At 37.7% G+C, this 19,949-nt stretch overlaps 1 protein-coding gene across 7 annotated transcripts in view; it reads right to left on the reverse strand.

Moving 5' to 3' along the window:
* The window catches only part of Caper (RNA-binding protein 39-like protein Caper), a 125,779-nt gene that overhangs the window by 70,370 nt on the left and 35,460 nt on the right, over positions 1 to 19,949 (reverse strand). For 6 of the 7 annotated variants that reach the window (XM_081740617.1, XM_081740621.1, XM_081740623.1 and 3 more), the window contains one exon: positions 18,316 to 18,368. In XM_081740617.1, the coding sequence (XP_081596743.1) occupies positions 18,316 to 18,368 (53 nt within the window). Of the gene's footprint in view, positions 1 to 4,112; positions 4,157 to 18,315; positions 18,369 to 19,949 lie in introns of those variants that run through there. The other variant, XM_081740626.1, reaches the window with a different exon arrangement.

Consider the following 19,949-nt stretch of genomic DNA (forward strand, 5'->3'; position numbering starts at 1 on the left):
CACACTCAAGTTTCTGACAGTTACATGTGTTAATCTCTAAACAAGCCTCCAGGATGTCTTCAGAGTGTTTTCAAAAAACGCTTCAGAATTTGGTCTTCCAAGTACCATTCGAGTCTTTTGGCCTTGGTAGATCAATCTCACACTTCTCAGCATTTCTCAAATTGCTGTTTGGTAATGGGATCGCTTTATAGTTGTTTCAAAGCATCACTAGTTGGAGGTAATTTTTCCAGGCTGGATTTTCGTAAAGGTAGGAGAATAGGTTCATCACAGATCTTTGCATTAACCTTGAGGAACTTTGTGAAAAACAGTTTTGCAGATTCAATAGCGCTTGATGATAAAGGAATCTGTTCTAAAGAAAATGAAAGACCTGGAGAGATTATCTCCAACTAGTGATGCTCTGAAACAACATATAAAGAGGTCCCATTACCAAATAGCACTCTGGGAAATGCAAATTAGTGTGAGATCGATCTACCAAGGCCAGAAGACTCCGGATGGTACTTGGAGGACCAAATTCTGAGAGCAGTTTCGGAAACACTCGAAGATATTCCCAAGGCTTGTTTAGAGATTGCCATGTGTAGCTGTTGGAAACTTGAGAGTGTAAGTTTGAAATGCAAATGTAAGAATCGGGGTTTCTTATGCACTCCAATGTGTTTGTTGTCCGAGCGAGTATAAAAATTCAATATCAGTTAATGAAAAGAGTGATGAAGACTGAATGATGAACATACATGCCAAATTTCTTTATCTTTTCAGGATATAAGAGTGGCATAACACTGAGAACTAATCCTAGAAATCAAATAATTTGTTCTGTGTAGAGATTTCTTAAGTATATGATTTCCTTCTATTAAGTTTCATACTGTAGATTTATTGTATTATAACAACTGTACACTAAGTACTATTGTAGTACATAAATAGAAGAATTTGTAGCAAAAACAACCCTTGTCGAAACGTTTTTTTCTTTACATATATACATATAAAGAAAAACTGCATGTTTCAGAAAATATCAGACACACGTATAAAGAAACAGATTTGCAGAGTTTCTCATACTGTGTACTAGAAAAAGCTCTCTCTTCATTCTTCAGAGAAATTTTGTGTTTTGACAAGAGTTATTTTCCGAAAAGCTCCTCAATTGATATTAAAAATGGATATTTTTAATTAGATTGTGGACAGACTTAATCAGGATTATATACTTGCAGGCAGACAAGATTACATACATATTAACCATCATCAGCTGCTAATATCTACTGTTTGTGGGAAGGTAACTCTTGGGCCGCTCCGGGATCAGTTTCGCACCCGACAGAATAAAGTCGCTTATAACTCAGGCACTATTAGTCCTACACTAATATAAGTATACATTTGTTGAAAGAGCATAAAATGACGAAAAACTTTTAGAGGAAGCATTTTTCCGAATTCGATCTTGTCAAGAATCTGGCTTAAAATACTGACGTCTCGTGCAACCAATACTGAGTAAAAGTGAAAATAACAAGAAAACCATTATATTTAGCTCAAAAATGCACTGCAATTACATTGTAGAAGACAATTAGACAAACAAAATGAAAAAGGTTTGGGTGCTCTGGCTCCAATGGTTACGGAGATACAGTGAATACTAGAAACGGCTAAAATTTCTTTCTTCCCCTCCCCTCTCGTGAGGTATTTCTGGCATCCAGCATTTTTGTGATCATTGATGGGTATATATTAAAAATATATCGGATGCGAAATTGTTACACTATTTGCCCTTAAACTCGGAAAGGAGAGCACTTTTGTCAAATTGATGCCTAGACTAATAAGACTGCAGAAAAGTCGTAAGAAAGGACATGAAATTCGACACACTACCTCTATTAGTTCATGGTGATAATTAAAACTTTCCGATACGTTCTTGTATTCGTTCGTGTATCATAATACCTGTTTTACACACGTTTTCAGTCTACATTTGGCCAATTTCGACTTAACCTAAAAATTTAGAAGAATCCAAGTGCTCGATGTGTTTCCCTTAGTTCCTAACAATAGCCCAACAGCGTAATTTCCACTGTAATAGGCTTCTCCGAAGAACTGGGAGGGGAATCTTGTCCCATTCCCTGTGCACAGCTTTCCAAAGTCCTTCCACAGCTGTTACAGGTCGTTTTCCCAAACCCCGTTTCAGCAATCCAAATCCACAATCCATAGGACTTGCATTTGAAGATTTAACAGGTACCTCATTGAAAGGTATCACCTGTATACCACTTGCCTCCACCATCTCCCTGTAGAATGCGAGGAACGATCGTGAGGTATGTGATGAGGCCTTGTCCATGTGAATGCACACCAGATTGGCGTCATTTCCGTACATTGTTGGAATCTCATGCTCGTAGATCGGCCGCATGATCTGCTCCTGAAAATACTACGAATTTATTTTGCAATTCTTCACCACCTTACGAATCCTCAGTTTACGTCGGCAACAGTAGCCAGTAACGACCATGAACCCTTTTGGGAAGGATTCTTTACAGACACGGACCTACCCTCTGAAGTTCTTGGCGCCTTTCGGTACATGATGGCTCTCGGTTTGCCGCAGTCGGAAAGGTAAATCCGTGCTTCATCGAGCGTTACGACGTACATCCACCTTTTGTTTTGCCAGATGCCGTTCGTACAGCTTCCGGGCGTTACACTTCCGTTCCCTTTGGTGGGTATCCGTGAGAAGATGGCCGCGAGCTTTCATGACTTTTTCCAGCTTGAGTTGATAGTGTAACGTCCAGCTCACAGTCCCCAAGACACGTCAAGATGATTAGCCATACACCTTTGTGTTGGCGGATTTTCTTGCATTGCCATTTTGCGAAGTTTCCTCTGCATGATGGAGGTGGCCTTGGTGCATTCCCGCTTCCTAGGCAACTTCGTTGGTGATCCAAATGGTGGAGCTTCGTTGCCCTTGTAATTTTTAATAATATTTTTTATTCCAGTTAAACTGATATTGCAATCATTCTTCTTGCACTGTTTTCTAATGACAGAAACATTAAAGTGGGCGTCATAAAGAGCCACAACATAGCCTTCCCAAGACTGGCTTAGCTTGGGCGGTATTTTGGTCAGAGCGGAAACCCAAACACTTGGAAACGAATTTAACACAACACTCACAACAATGGTCCTGTTTTGTGCGTTATTGTCGTCCACGCGCAAAAACAACTCCGTTCCCAGGAAGCTACTGCACAACACTGCAGGACGCCACGAGCCAGGTCGGGTGAGTCCATTCTGCCCGAGAGGGAGAAGGAACGAAATCGGCCAAACGTAGGCTGAACAACCTCTGTATAAATTGTGTTCGGGAGTAATCCTGTAATTCCATCTTGATGTTACAATTTTCACACACAGCAGTGTACAAAAATTAGAAAAACAGATGTGGTGACGGTGCACAATGGTTATAAAACTTACCAACATTTCTCATTTAGGGACTAGAAGTAATAACTACAGAACTGAATACAGGTAACATAATGAATTGTAGCATTTAAAAAATAATACACACATAACCTTTGGAATGTGATATGTTTATTGAAAACCTCATGTTTACAAATAAGATACTTGAAGCTAACAAAAGAAATAAGTTATTTTGAAGTGGAAAATGTGAAGACCAGCTTGGAAGATTTTAGAAGATTTACAGAATACATTAACTGAAGCAGAAACAAATGTGTACAATATACAACGACGTTTCAATATGTTAGTCAATCGATAAGTTCCAAGTATTAATAAAAATATAACCAAGAGTTGCTTGAAGCGAAAAGGAACCATCTCCTAGTGATACCTATTGATTGAAAATGTAATCAATATACGAGTGCTCCTATAAGTCTCGATGATTTTGTGTCTAATCCTATAGCTGTAAGTGCATTCAACCTGTCATATTTTATCTCTAGATAAAGAATAGCAGCTAATATTACATCATTATCAACAATACTTGTTAAAAGTAAATACAAGAGCGGAATAAAATATTGAACAATACTTATTGCAACTTTTTTTTTTTTTTTTTTTTTAACCCGGTAAATGCAACTTTCCATTAAAATAAAATTTTCTCATCCCACAGTTTTGTGACATTTCTTCGGAACAAAGTATTACGTTTATTTTGATGCAGAAAATATTAAAGAAAAAAAAAACTACGATATTACCGCAAATAATCCTGTGTCCAACAGTAAGTCATGCCCATAGAAACCTGAGAAATATTAGCATTTAATTAGAAATTTAAATTTAACGTACAAATAAGCACAAAAAGTAATGTAACCTAACTCTGGCAAAAGAAAAGCCAGCTAGCTGTTTATCACTTTATTTATTTTAAATGCACAATTAACCCTTTTAGGATTTACGGTAACTCTAGTTACGATGGAGTAGTGTTGTCTTTGACCGCTTATTTAGGTCCTATAACAGGTATTTAAGTAATTATTATTATTATTGGTGGAGTCAAGCATGAACCAAAGAACGCCCCAGATGCGTTTTGGAACCGGATGGTCAACTTGGCGGCGCAAGTGGGGGACGGAGGGGCGTGACATTTTTTTCTTAGGGCAAATTTCAAAAATTTTTCACGCCCTTAGTTTTCAAGATATCAAATTGAAATTTTGTATACGGATTGTGTGCATCTTTGACTATTTCTCAACTTTTTTTTTTTTTTTAGATCCTTACGTGAACCCGGGCTTGAGGGACTCAATTATTCTAAAGGGGGCGATTTTTTCAGAAAAATTTCCGTTTTTTTCCGACCGGTTCAAGTGTACGATACGGATACAGGAGTGGTACAGTTGGAAAGGGCGTGTTATAGTAAACAAAATGGCGTTTGAACTATGACTCTAGGCCAAATAGTGATGTCGCAGAAAATTTTTGTAATATATATGTATGTATATATATGGCTCACCTTCAGACTTTCGAACATTTTTTCCGCCCTTATTTTTCAAGATACAACCTAGAAATTTTGCACACGCATTGTGTACATAACTACATATTTTTCAAGAGATTTTCAGATCTCTACGTGAACTCAGGCCCGAGCCAGAGGGAAGAAATGTTAGGGGAGGGGATTTTTTAAAAGAAAAAATTCAGTTGCTCCCGAATTTCCCGATTCAGGTGTATGATACGGACATGTGAGTGGTACCGTTTGAAAGGGCGAGTTATACTGAAGAACATGACGTTTAAACCATGGCTGGGTCACCTTCAGACTTTCAAACATTTTTTCGCCCTTGGTTTCCAAGATACACGAATGAAATTTAGCATACACATTGTGTACATCACTACGTTTTTTTTTTTTTTTTTTTTTTAATCTGATCCCTATGTGAACCCACGCCCGAGCCATAGGGGAACAAAAATTTTGGAAAAAAAAATCGAAAAAAAAAAAAACGATTTTTCCGTTTCTGGTGTATAATACGCACAAGCCAGCGGTACGGTTGGAAAGGATGCACTATTCTGGAGAAGAAAAAAAAAAAAACTAGGTATGAACCATGATTCTACGATAAATAGTAAGGAAGCAGTAGCTGTTTGACTGAAAGTCTAAAATTTACCTCAAAAAATGGAAATCCTAATAGGGTTAAATTGATTTGTCAACTCTACCCAACGACTTTTCATACACACTTCCACCTAAAACTCTATGCTCCCACTCATACTGATGATGTAAATTATGACTCTCACTCATTTGGTAGTCTTATCTACGAGGAACATTCAAAAAGATAGTTACACTTAATTATGGGAAGGTAAATGAACTAATGATAGAAGCATTACAATGCAAAGTGGCACGGACATCACATACTATTTTTCGACAGTCATCAAGTCTCTGTAAATAACGGTCCGCAAGTTCAACCAATCATTCAGTTTCTTGTCTATACAAATCCGCTTCTTTGTAGTTAGGTCAGTGGAACAGTTCTTGTTTATCATTGTCACTCACGAGTTAAAAAAGCTTGCCGAAAATATGAAAACTGGATGGTGCCAGATCAGCACTGTAGGGCAGATGCTGCTTGCCACACTTCCCATACAAACCGTTGACGGGAGATTTTTTTTTTTTTTTTTTCGCATGCTGTGTACGGGATTAGCTCAACTTGCACGCCTGTTGTTCTTGATGGTAAGCGCAACGATCGCAATACGAGTTGACTAAACCTCCACTTCCTAGTTGAAGGAAAACAGTGGCCATGATCTTCCACAGACAATAAGCATATTTTGTAGAGGCGAGAATATGTGCCTCCGTTACACATTAGGTTTTCTGTTTCTAATGTATACTATTATGAAAATTTGAGGAAACATGCGATGTTTTGTACATGGAACTGCCTGTAAAAACCCGTCAGATTTTGACAGGCACTATACAGGCGCCTGTTTCGGCGAAAACACATGTAAAGAAAATATTACAGGCACATTGTCTTCAGGTGATATGCATGTCGAAAAAGTATTAAACTTCTGTTGGAAATTTTGCACGGAAACACGCTTTGTACAGAGCCTGTATATTAAAATGAGAACATGCAATGTACACGTAGTCACTCAGCTGCAAGTAAATGGAGGGAATATGTGCATGTAAAGTACCTTGAATGGATTGTTGATAACATTCGCAATACAATAAGAATGAAAAGTACAAGGAAGGTGCCTGTTTATCAACATGTAATATACGTGTGTGACATTCGCATTACGTATAGCATTGAAAACGCATGATGTAGAATATGTTATTTTAAATTTATCATTTTCGTGCACATGCGAAGTGTGTAACTCCTGTACGTGCAGTGTGCAGACAATGTACAGGTGAACGGAAATATGCAATGATCATGATTGCCAATAAATGGATTAAACAGATACGTGTGGTGAACAAGGTGGATTGGAGCTAAACATTCACGCTATAGGCATAGGACATATGCAATATTCAGGCACAATTCTCCAATTCGACATTCGCTATGCAAGGTCCTGACACATGTATAATACATGGAATTACAACTGAATACATTGCCTGTATTATCTCCGAGTACATGCGAAGTGTGAACCCACCTATATGCAATGTACAGGCAGTGTATAGGTAAACGGAAAATGCAATGAACATGAATGCCAACAAATTGGTTAAACAGGTGCATGCAATGAACAAGGTTGATTGGAGTGAATCATTAATGTTACAGGTGTAGGAAACATGTAATATTCAGGCACCAGGTCTCCAGTTTGTTATGCACACATGCAAGGTCCTGAGACATGTATAGTACTTAATGCGATGTACTTTACATGTATATTCCGCTAACACGCACACTAATTCTCTAACACCTGTATTTTACATGTATTTAACATGTCAATTACATTTTTATCAAATGAAAAGCAGCTGTCGTCAGATCCTCATGAGGTAACGTATATGTCAACTACATGGAATATGTCGGTTAAGTACATGTCTTTCCACTGTCTACATGTTGTTTACACGCATTTTTCATGTTGCAAGGTTGCAACTCTATCAACATGAAAACTACCTGTTTCCGTGAAATGAACATGCAATAATCGTGAAAAAAATCGATACCTGTCTCATGCTTTTAAAAGTGTTCCATTTGCAGGCGCATGTTTCACAGGCGCCTGTAAACCAGCTGGATAATGATACCCAGCATTTTCTGTCTGGGTAATGATACAGCGTTATCTCATCCTCCGTAATGATGCGGGAAAAGAACTCATTGCTTTCCACAATAACGCTGCCAGAAGTCGAAAGAAGCCACAGACCTTCTGCGTTTATGTTCGGGATGTGAAAGCCTGAGAAATACAAAATGTGCACCATTTGAGGTACTGTTGTCTCAGACAATGGAATGAGTACTGTCCACTGAGATACGCCATGCCCCCTCCAACTTCTGCGATAATCAAATGTCGCTCTGTGATTGGCCAGTATCATTTCCTCTATGATAGGTCCGTCTCATGTTTTCATCTGTGCGCAAAAAGAAATCTGTGTTCCTTCCCGGTAAGAAACCTTGGTTCATGCACCGCTGCAGTTAATGGTGAGTGTGCAAATTGGCAGTTTTGGCCTCGCACTACGACGCATTTTTGACGAGTACCGCAGCACGACTGTCTATACAGACAGATATGACTATAAACTCTTCCAACAATGCACAGCTCGTGTTGCACAATGCACTCTGGTTCAGGTAATCTTCAAAAACCTCGAATTACCCATCTCTCTTTCAAAGGGCCTGCACTCTTACCTAGAGTTGAAATTAAAACAAGTCTGGATTTTCTTTGACCAATTGAGGTCTACGTACGGTTGCCAGAACACGAAAATGAAATTATATTTCAGTTTAACGTCCCACGTTTATGCCCTTTAGAATACGAGAGACGACGATTAAGGCAAGTGAATGATTATGAAAATTGGACGAACGCGATGTTGCCCACCATAAATTTACTTGGCCGGGGATCGAACCTGGGACCTCACGCACCAGCGGTAAGCACTCTAGCACTGAGCCACTGTAACATGACCTATAAGTGGTTAGGCGAGAAATGCCTCAAAATAATACACTATCCTCACGTGAACATTAATTATTGAGTTTGTATTCTATGCTGACTAGAAAAATATTATGACAGTTGTCAATCGATATCAGGGAATACCTAATTTCAATAATTAATGGACAGGTAGCTACACCACATGTGTTAACTGCTTAGAGAACAGTCAAAGACAGTATTTCAGTAGTGTAACGTTGCACAATAATATTCATGTAAATACAAGTATTAGTAATGTTTTTGTGTTTAATTGACTTAGCAACCTATTAGGACCCCAAGGGTTATTCTACATACAAAGTGTACAGTGTATTCACTGGAGGACGTGAACCGTTATTGGGAAGGATATATTATGACTTTTCCACACAAATTTTTCGTACAGCCGAATAGTGCAAGTGTACAAAAAAATGTTTTAAGCATCAGAGTGACTATAGCTAAAGATATCGTAACTAGGTAAACACGAATGAGGCCGTTCGAGATTACCAACGAAAGTGTCAGCCAATATGCTTTGTTGAATCCCTTTACTGGTAAGCCAAGTGAATGGACACACGGACCTGGCATCCATCCATACCACCAGCCATCGGTTTTATTACAACATGAACCAAAAAATGAAAATCCATGTTATTCCTTTTCATGGCACTTCTATATAAAGCCCCAACAGAAGTCCATTGGCTTTTCTCTATTTACACTGTTAAGTCTACAACATACCCTCACTAGAACATGGAAAGCCTGCAAGGATAGAATTTCTATCTGTTCGCCAACGAAGCTTGTTGCAATGGAAATTGCTACGTCGGGCATAACTTGATAATGCTGGTGTTTCGACACAAACACAATCGGTAAAGGCACATCTTTTCACAGCGCAAGTACACTTTGAAAATCGGTCTGATAGAACTCAATAAGCCTTCTGTATTAAGCGCCAAAAATTAACAGACGAAATTACATTGTGTGGTTAACTCATAAATATCAACTACGCAGAAAGTAAAGAAATTGTAGTTTTATACGAAGATTAGTGGATTTTTTTTTTCTAGCTCACTCCTCAGAGTATAATTTTAAGTATGTTGCTATTCCTACTTATCACCAATGAATTCCGAGTATGCAATTCCATGAATTCTACCTCTAGTATCGTCGCCTCTCTACAATCTGGCTCTTTAGTGGGTTTCTTCTATTATTTGTAGTTTAGTAATTTAAAGAACTACTGCACACTACATATACAGTATCTTATATTATTTAACTCCCTACAACCTGGCGACTTCGACAATCCGGCACAACCTGAGCTGTATCTGCCAAATTTGTGATAATCTACTTCATTTTTAGGTATTTGCGATGGACGAAACTAATGACTCCATATTTGTTAACTTCCAATTACGAGTACAGAGGTTCATTCATTTATATTGAGCCGAATTGTAATGTGCCACTTCCACCCGTTGTGTTCGATCTGCAGTCCTCCTCTACAGACTATTGCCCAGCATCGCGTCTCCATTACAGAAGACTGCGTTGCACCTAAGACCATGGGTATTGCTTCCCACCCTCTTCACCTTCCCACTTGATTTCCACCGGCCGGTAACGGTACGGATTCGACGACGAGGAGTTTGAAAGCACAATAATCCAATGGGATGGCATCTGGATAGGGACGTCAGAGAAGGGAATTGACGAAACTGCAGTTTCCTGTTCCATACAGCGATGAAATTTCGCCGTATGGCTGGATGCCCGTCATGGTGGAATTCAACCTGGTTCACATTTTGCCCGTACAATGTTAGGACTTCATGCTGGTACATTTCAATAAGGACATGATTCTGGTAGTACCCAGCATTGATTTTGACATTTCGCTCCATCTTCTGGAGATGACGTTCGCGCTGGTAGAAGAAGTCGGCCGCAATTGAGAACCCTTTTTGGAAACTGTGCATTAGCGGAAGAACGTGCTTCGGCCCTTGGCGTCGACAGGTCTATATGTAATGGCAGGAACTTGACCCAAGTTTGTGAGGTAAATCCACGCCTCATAAAGGGTAACAAGAAACCTCCACCAATTACACACGAGATGACGTTCATACAGCCTCCTCCAGCTCCTTTTTCGCTCACAAAAATAACAGTTTCAGGGCGTGCACACTGCTTTTGCGAATGACCATGAGGCGTAAATCCTTATGAATGGTGGAATGATTGTCGCTTGTGATGTATGACATTTGCTGGTCATCGCAGATGTGTGACATTTCATGTGTAGAAATTTTCGGAAGTCGTCAAACTACGAACTACACGCAATAGCAGCGGGGTCCTTTTCGCGCATCGTTATGGTGCGGCTAGAACTCCGTGCCGCATATTTCCGTATAATACGATTTATAGTGGCACGACTTACACGAAAATATACACCTGGAACATTTCTACGTATGCGACGCCGTGAACTCAGCGCGTCGGACAGAGCCACAAAGAAACTCCCAGAATCTGTTCAGTTTCGGCGGCATCAGACTACGCTCGAGCACAATGCTCTACTGTGAGAATAAGGAGATACTGTTATTTGCCTCGTGACAATCTCACGGTGATGGGTTGCGCATACGCGGTATAGTTGAACATTGACTTCGGCTCAATCTAAATGAATCAACCTCTGTATATACCGTACGCAGCCGTTGCTTCAGTACAGGTAATATCACAAAAGTTTCCTCGCCAAGATGCATATTTCAGTGTGTGCCCTGCGCGCTTTTTCTTTTCCAACATGTACAACAGTGAGACAAAAACCTATCTTTAAAAAGACTCAGCTTTCAAATTTTTCGATAGTAATGACGATTTAAAAGAAAAATAAAGTTTCACGCAATACAAAGAAACAATTAACCTACTTTCTAATATTCTTAGTACCTTTTTTTTCTACAATAAAAGGTACAGAAAGTTTATATTCCCCATTAAGAACTTTATCTTTGTGAGCAATTTACCTGCTATAAGAAAAGAGAAATTTAAAAAAGTTTTAGTTCTATGATAAAAGTTAATTAAATGCAGTTTTGGTGCGTACCGTCCAAAAACCCTATTGCTTCGTAAATTTCCTTCATTCTTACTTGCTCACAGTTACAATAAATATACTTAATTTAAAATATCAAGTACACAACATAAATTAGTGGAAAACAAAACTTTTCACATGTTTAATAAGAACAACTCTTGGAAATCTTTATTAAATTTCTTCAAGACATAAGGACGGCATGAGAGAATGAAAAATATATTTATTAAAAAAAACTAGCATTATAAAACTTTTTTTTTTAAGTTTGTAGAATGATTTATCGTCTAACGTTCCTCCATTCCGAAACAACATAGGAAGCGGGCTCCCTGGTAGTAGTCTGAAATAGTCCGCTTACAAAATGACTTCATATTTTACCTGAAATGATCGAATTATATCTAATATAAATGTTTACAACCTATTTCTTTACAATTTTATTAACAGAAGTGAAGTAAAACACGTATGAATGTGATTTTTTTAAAAAAAAATATTTAGTACCTTCTACATCTAAAAAAAATAAATAAATAAATAAATAAATAAAATAACGGGGGTGAGTCATATTCTGGTCTTGCAATATTGTAATACACAACATGCCAAGAATTATTACGCTACAATGAAAGCAGGTTAACATTCTGCAGACATCTTCCTGCCAGTTTCTTGATTCCCCCGTCGATACCATGTCTTGTACTTATTCGAGGCAAAGAAGTCAGTCAGTGGTGTTTCCATCCATTGCTAGTTGGTGAAGCATAGTGATTTCAGGAAGGGCGCCATGGAGTGAAACAGTAATTGGAAGAGTCAAGGTCACATTATATGCCGGGTATGACTCCAGTTGGATGGAATCAAGGTCCAGTATTTCCTGTTGCATTTTTCGAATCGAGTGTGGTTTTGCGTTATCCTGTTGGAGCACGGCGCGCTTTCAGTCCACAAATGAAGGACATTTTTTGCGTAGTGCAGTATACATTTTTAATTGTTCGGATCAAAGTTCAATATTGATGCTACGACCATTAAGAATAAATTCGAAATGAATTACACCCTCGTAGTTCCACTACACACAGAGCTTGACCTGTTGCTCCAAACGGACCAGTTCAACGACCGGTCTGGAAGTTAGACCGTGATCAACCATTGATTTCGGATTTCGGAAAAACACGTACTTTTCGTCATGTGTGACGGTCCGTTGCAGGAAACGTACATCACGCAGATTTTTCACCAGTTATCGGCACAGATCCAGTCTCCTCTGGGCTGAGCTGGAGTCAACTTGTGTAGCACAATGCGGAAGCTCCTGATAGTTTTCCAGACTTCATAAAAGTGACGCACTACAGTGGGCTGGGACATTCCGAGTTGGTCTGACAATTGTCGTGTGTTGTTGGATGGATTTTCTTCAATGACGTGTCGAATGACCTCAGAATCTGTTACCCTGGGACGGCAAGACTTTGGCACAACCTATACAAGATTTCTGGAATCAATAAGTTGCTGTGATGTGGTTTTTACTGCATCGCATGGCAAAAATTTAGCCAGAGTTCAAACTCGTACAATAACATGAGATTATCTGAGCAGTCATCGTTACTGCGTCTAAAATTTATTGAAGATACTGACGGAGTGGTGGCTTCCGTGTTAAATAGTCTGTTTGTCATATTATCTGTTGGGCCGGTTTGACCTCGTACTTCCGGTGAATCACAGCGTATACACGCACCTGCTATTTGGGTTGTGAAAATATTGCAAGACGTTTGATATACCTTTGTATCTTTTGGTCAACCTTCATACTAATATAAAACGTTTTTGAAGTTCAAAATCATTCTTCCTAATACGAAGTTTTCTTGAGTATAGTTCTTTCTCTTTCGATGCATGGACGTTTAGAAAATGTAATAATTCATTTGTTATTTTCTTTTCATTCTTGAGGAATGCTCTTATAGGTAGTCGAATCTACAAGAACAAATAAATCACATACGAACTACTAAAGATACCAGGAAGCTCTTTGATGGACATGGTTACCATGTGTGAGCATTTATGAGGACATGTCCCCATTTTGCGAGTAAAAAATTCCTTCATTTCAGAATATATTGACACATTGTTTTGTGAACATATTGTCGCATTTAAATATTCCAATCTAGGCACACCACGATTCAAATTTTCATTAATGTGCTTTTTATATGCTTTCAGCGTATCAGCAAGATAAGGATGACAGTACATTTTAATTTAGCCAGGTGAAAGTGTATTCACATTTTGGCACTTCGGAATATCCAATCTATGGAGCCATGAATGTATTGATTAGTTGGAAAGGGGGAAAGAGCCTTATTGTTCGTCAATGCATAAACGTCGGCAAATTTGTACTACTTTAGGTGCTATTGAGGGGTGGTCAACCGTTTAACATTTAAGGGGTACTTTTCTCGTTTCTACTTATCTGTTCACTAGCTCGTCAGAAAACCACAAAACAAATAACGATGATCCATATAGACAGTACGACTCAGTCTATCACGGGATGCCTCTCATGACCTTGCCCACCACTAATGCGCGGGATCCCTGGCCACGTTCAGTTTGTGATTGACAACATTGTGTTCGTGGGCTTTTTCGGGGTACTCCCGTTTCGTCCCACATCCTTAATCCACCAATTCTACCATCATTATTCAATTGCCTTTATCATAGTCTCTTTTAACCTAAAGAGCATAATCGTGGAACGTTAAATTGAAAGATTTTATATTCATGACCTGCGGGTCAACGTGTTGGCCACCCCTGGTGCAGTGTAAATGTCAGCCTATGTGCCAAATCCAACCTCCAACTTTCATTTGTGTTTGCGAATAAAATTTTACCGTTGCTTTATGAAACAATTACAAATTTTTAAGCTGTCTTATTTATTCGGCTGTAAATTTATCGAAAACTGGACTCAAATATTTGCTGATGCTGATGGAGAAAGTCCCATTTGCTTGAAGACGAAGTACTTTCCACTTACTTTTAAGAATAAAAAGAGTGTCATCAGTTTTTCGCAGACTAAAATCACCTAGAGGCCCCAAATGTTGTACACAGATAAAATCTTTACCAGATCTAATAGTGACGGAAGTAGTTTCTTTCAATTTTCGACTCGGAGGTATTGGGAGGGGGACAAAATTTATGTGTAAAAAGTATAGTGAAACCAGTGTCTGTGAGGTAAACAGCCCACAGACACTATGTTTCACTAGATATGCATTGCTCGTCGTTGAATATTTCACGTATTTCTTTATTTTCAAAGATTTTGCATTAACATTATTTTCCCAGTATGAAGAACGGTACTTCTGCTAATTCAAAATAAAGTTGGTGTGCTAGACTACTTCTAAAGCATAGTGTATATTATATATATATATATATTGTTGTAATACAATACAAAATAATTGAGAACACTTTAGGTCGACCTCCTCCTATTACGATTACATCTGGAGAATAACGATAACGAGCAACTTGAAAGTAGTCTGTACTGTGTAGGAAAAGTTGGATTTTATCCAGCTGATTTTATGTAGCAGAACGTATGAATTTTATACAGCAGAATTCATTAAATATTAGATCTATGAAGAAGCTGATGAATAGCAGAAATTCACTTCTGATGAATGTGTAAATAAAAAGAAGTTTTTTCACAAAATTAGTGTCGTCTTGACTAAACTATTATGTTATTCAAAATGCGATTCAAATTTCCATTATCCGGACTCAAAGGCTCATCAGTTCTAAAGAACGATTCAAATACGTCCCTGTCAGTAGTGGAAGAACATAAATGTGATATCGTAATGTTCCCTACATGTTTCCAGACTAGGAGTGCACTAGACAACTGATAATGTTGCCAGAGCAACGAGAACTACGTACATTTTTTTTTTCTCAACGGATACAAGCTTTTTATCCCCTGGAATATTAAAAATAAACTCTGAATTTATAAAATGTAATAATGGTCCTTATCTTTAGAGCGAACTTCCGACAACTTTGAAACATCACTGGATCACGCTGTTTTCAGTTATGACAAAACAACAAACTTGATGACCACCGAATGTACAGTGAACTTGAAAACTAAATCGCATCAATATTTATAACTGCAGCTTTATACCGTCATTTTAAATCCAAGTGGTCCATTCCTCTGGCCCCTTAGTTTCTGGACACTCGTCGCTGGCTGTGCACAAGCCCAACTTGTCATTCACAACATTGTGTGCTATACTAGGTACAGTACAAAATATGGAACTTCTGTCCGAATGTTTGTAGATAGGACTATAGGTTGTTTCAAGTTGTGTCCTCAATGTTTCTAACAGCGGATGGTATTGAAATGGTAATAGATCGAGTGGAAACTAGCAAGGTTTACCTAACAATCATTAAAAAACCTGCGGAAAATTTGTACAGTACCATAGACTTCCCGCATTTATTTGATAATTTCTGTCGGAATTTTCAGCTTAATCAGCAATAGTCTAATAATACCACTTTGCTGATCCCTTATAGACTACACTAGAATACGCGATGTTTTCGTGACACCGACCATACTTCTACCATCAAGGCAACAGATGATCCAACTATACTGCTCTCTAACAATGGACTTGAAATTAATTACCTGCCGAGTTGCAACCTGCTACTCGCACCTAAAATAACTAAAACGAGTATTACTTTTCGACATTTCTTCGTATATAGGTAGTTATACTAATCAGTACTTTGATTTTTAAAAAAAAAAAAAATAAATAAATACGATGTACTAATTTCGTTCCATTAGCATTAGAAGTTTTAATTCTCGGTACAATTCATGCTATATCCTATATACGAGCCTCGTATAATGTAAAAAAACAGTTCATTCTGTCTGTCTGTCTCTAATTTCCACGATATTATGCAAACTACAAAACCAAGTTACAGACTGCATGAACATTTAGGTAAAATATCTTAACAGAAGATATTGGGGGGGGGGGGTAATTACTAGTATTAACAATTCATACCCACTAACTATTGTCAAAAGTAAACATGAAAGCACTAAAATATAAAATAAATATTTCGTACCCTAAGAAGCTGAATCCTATAGATTTAACATTTAATTTCACAAAATAAGAAGAAAATAACTGTTATATATAACTAGGCATTATGTTCGTAGCGCAAGTTGCAACTTCAAATAGTTTAAAATCTATTTCAGGAACTGTTTTTATTTTATTTTAACTTTACTGTTTCTCAACTGAACAAAAATAATCATCTTGATTAGTGATGCTCAAAGTATCACCCAGATGGATGCTGTGTTGACACCTTAAACTCTGCAAACCGAACATGAACAAATCTAATCTATTTCCTTTTCCAGACAATGAATTAGCCATTCAGCTTCAATAAGCTAGATCTTTGAAACACAAATATCACAAACGGTAGATAGGTTATGAAAGGTACGAAAACAATTGTTGCTAAATAAAACTATCACTCCAGCATTTAACTAGTGTTTTAAAGATAAAGGTGAAAAAGGAAAGCATCACCAGTTCACTTTCGCGCTTCTTTCTCCCTCTCCCTCTCTCTCTCTCTCTCTCTCTCTCTGATAAATAGGGGCACTGCTTACTGTTTAACTCGCTCTATGGCTTAAGGAGCTCCCATGTTTAAAGTGAGACAAAAACAAATGTCAGTGAAACTTACCTTAAATGAATCTAAAAGAGTCACCACTACAATCGTACAGGAGCTCGTAAACATCTTCCCAACCTCTCATCCTACCTAAAAATCTTTTAATACGTTTTCAAACAATACATTTTTACGTAGCACATACAAGGTATGTCCAAAAAACATCCGACCACAAAGCGATCCAAATTTATTAACCTCATTTGTTTTGACTCCTAATCATTTCTAAAGTAGAAAATGCAGCTTCCATATACCTAATCCTTCAATTACTGGAAGCCTCCTCTGTAACTATTAACAGCTTAACTGTTTCGTGACGATTGCGTCAAAGACGGTACATTTGATTTTCCCAAGAAGCAACGTTAGGAAGGTGGCCTGACAAAGACCAGAAATGTTCCTTGTCAAAATTATGTATCACTTGGATATAATAAACCAGTGAGTTATCGTGATGCACCTGCCAGTTGTGTGATGCCTCAGCTCTAGTCTTTTTCTCCGACCTGCATCACACGCGCATCGGAGAACATTTAAGATGGTAGCACCACTGTGGCATTTTCATACAGATTTGTTTCTGCTTCTGCGAAAGCAGCCACACAGGAACTTCCTGTACATGTCTGGATTCCCTTTAAATTGTACGTGAAGAATCTTTGCTTATATCAATGAGATCCGCTAGTTTTCTACAACTATCTCTGCATTAAAGCTTGTGGACGGTCACCCAGAACGTTCGCTGCCCTCAGCTGATTTCGGACTTCTTTGAACCGGCTGCACCATTCGCTTAATTTTCTTAATCCCCACTGCATGTTCCCAGATGTCTGCTGAATCTTTTTATTTGCTTCACCTTACACATCGCCAAGCTTCTGGAAAACTTGCAGTATCGCTGTTCCACACATTATAATCCTGCACTCAGAAGAACGACATACAACGCAACGACGAACAACAGCCACAGTACACAATACCTTAGTTGTCTACTAGATACTGAAGCACGAGACGTTCACGCCACTTTCCGGATATATGGATAAAGACTTCGTATTTCTCATGGAGCGACATGTCCCATATCTCTTAAAGACATATGGATGTAATAATACACTTTATATCCGCTGACGAATATGTATGAAAATCCGCTTTATGCAACTTTACCATTTCCTCCCTCTCTCTCTCATTCCTAATAAATTGAAGATTTTGAACAATAAGTCAACAAAATATGTATAAAGCTTATTTGTTGTAGAGAACCTTAATCGACGCATCTAGGAAGATGAAACCCGTAAAATCCGAAATATATGTCCGACAATACTGACATAGTGTGTTATACATTATACGTAAACAACAAATCAACAGATATTTTTTTAAACTTAGATATCTGCAAACGTGAAACTTACCCTGTTGATCTGTGGTTGACAATTCCATTTTCCCTTGGTCTACTGGAGTCATCCTACGAAACAGCAGAAATGTTGGTAACAGGCGGCATCATCAGGTGAAGAAGGGGAAGAGAGGAAAAATGATGTCAAACCATTAATTACCTATTTAAAACTTTAATCAACTTAAGCATAGCATGTTAAAACAAGCTGAAAATTAGAAGACTAAATTTTCTCTTCTTTCCCCTTCTTAAAATAAGATTCATGATTCATTCACACACACAAAACATTCACATCTGCGCCATCACACATTCCTGCACGCAAACTAACAAAATACATATTCGAAACTTATCTATATATATTGCACATAAGTCATAGCATGAAGCAGGATATTTTTATAAAAAAAAAATAAATAAACGACAAATGTAACTTCTTTTTAACAAAAAGAAAAAAGTGCTAAAAGATTCCTGCCTCTACTAATAAGTAAGGTTTGTTTCAAATGAATGTTCTCCTACTCTGGCACAACAAAAGCAGAGTAGAAAAACAGCCCAACCTGAGCAACCACCCTTTTGTCAGCACAAGCTTTATAAATACTCACCTACCAAATTTTTAGGTCCTGTAGTCCCATAACCTAGTCATCACATTCTATTTCTGGAAAGATACAGCATGAGAGTTTGTATGTCTGATTCGTTTAAATGGTCACTCATAAATGGTATTGTGTTCATTTTACGATGGATTATCAAGATGCTACATAAATAAATATGTACAATCAAACTGGTGTTGCATCTGTTGTATACCTATCTATATAACACTGTTGTCAGCTTCTGCTCAAACTATTATATAATTAGATCTGTATGAAAGGTGTGAATGATTGTCCTATCTTTTACTACTTTACAAAAAAAAAAAAAAAAATCACAAAATATAACTGGTTAAAAAACTTGGAACTGTTTCAACGTAAATAGTACAAGAAATTAACTTTCTCTAACGGTAAATGTGCTAGTATCTGAACGATACGAGAAAAAAACCACCACTCAATAGTGTATTAGCTTTGGTTTAAATTTCAAAACTGTAACTTGTTTGTAAATGCAGGGAAAATTATTGCATATATATATATATATATATATAAACCTGAGCAATATGTTTTAAAATAATCAAGGCACATTTGCTTTTCTTCTTGATATTTTTATTCTAACATTAGAGCATAGTCAAGTAACAATTTAAGAGGACCCATCACGGCGAAATTAAAATACCGCTAATTTTACAGTAATTACGCGATATCTTCAAATAGATAAAAGATAACCGAATAGTGGAACGAGAGCTCCCTAGACAATATTATTTTACATGAGACACTGTTATCACGACTCATTTATCTGCTTTCGATTTACAGCCATTTAGAAAATTGGCATTTATTTTCGCGTTTCTAAATGATTGCAAACGGAAAGCTATTAGGTGTCTCGTGATAAAGGTACCTTCTCTTGTTCAACATTTCGATTATCTTTTATCTATTTGAAGATATCACAATTACTGTAAAATTGGCGGTATTTTAATTTCGCAGCGATTAGGCCTCTTAACCTGAACTTTAGAATAAAACTGCTGAAATATCGTATGTACAGACTATCTTATGATTTTAAATCCTCAATGCGTCTTACTATTCTATT

This window comes from Thermobia domestica, chromosome 2 (assembly GCF_964235325.1).
Source record: "Thermobia domestica chromosome 2, izTheDome1.hap1.1, whole genome shotgun sequence".
Taxonomy (NCBI): Eukaryota; Metazoa; Arthropoda; class Insecta; order Zygentoma; family Lepismatidae; genus Thermobia; species Thermobia domestica.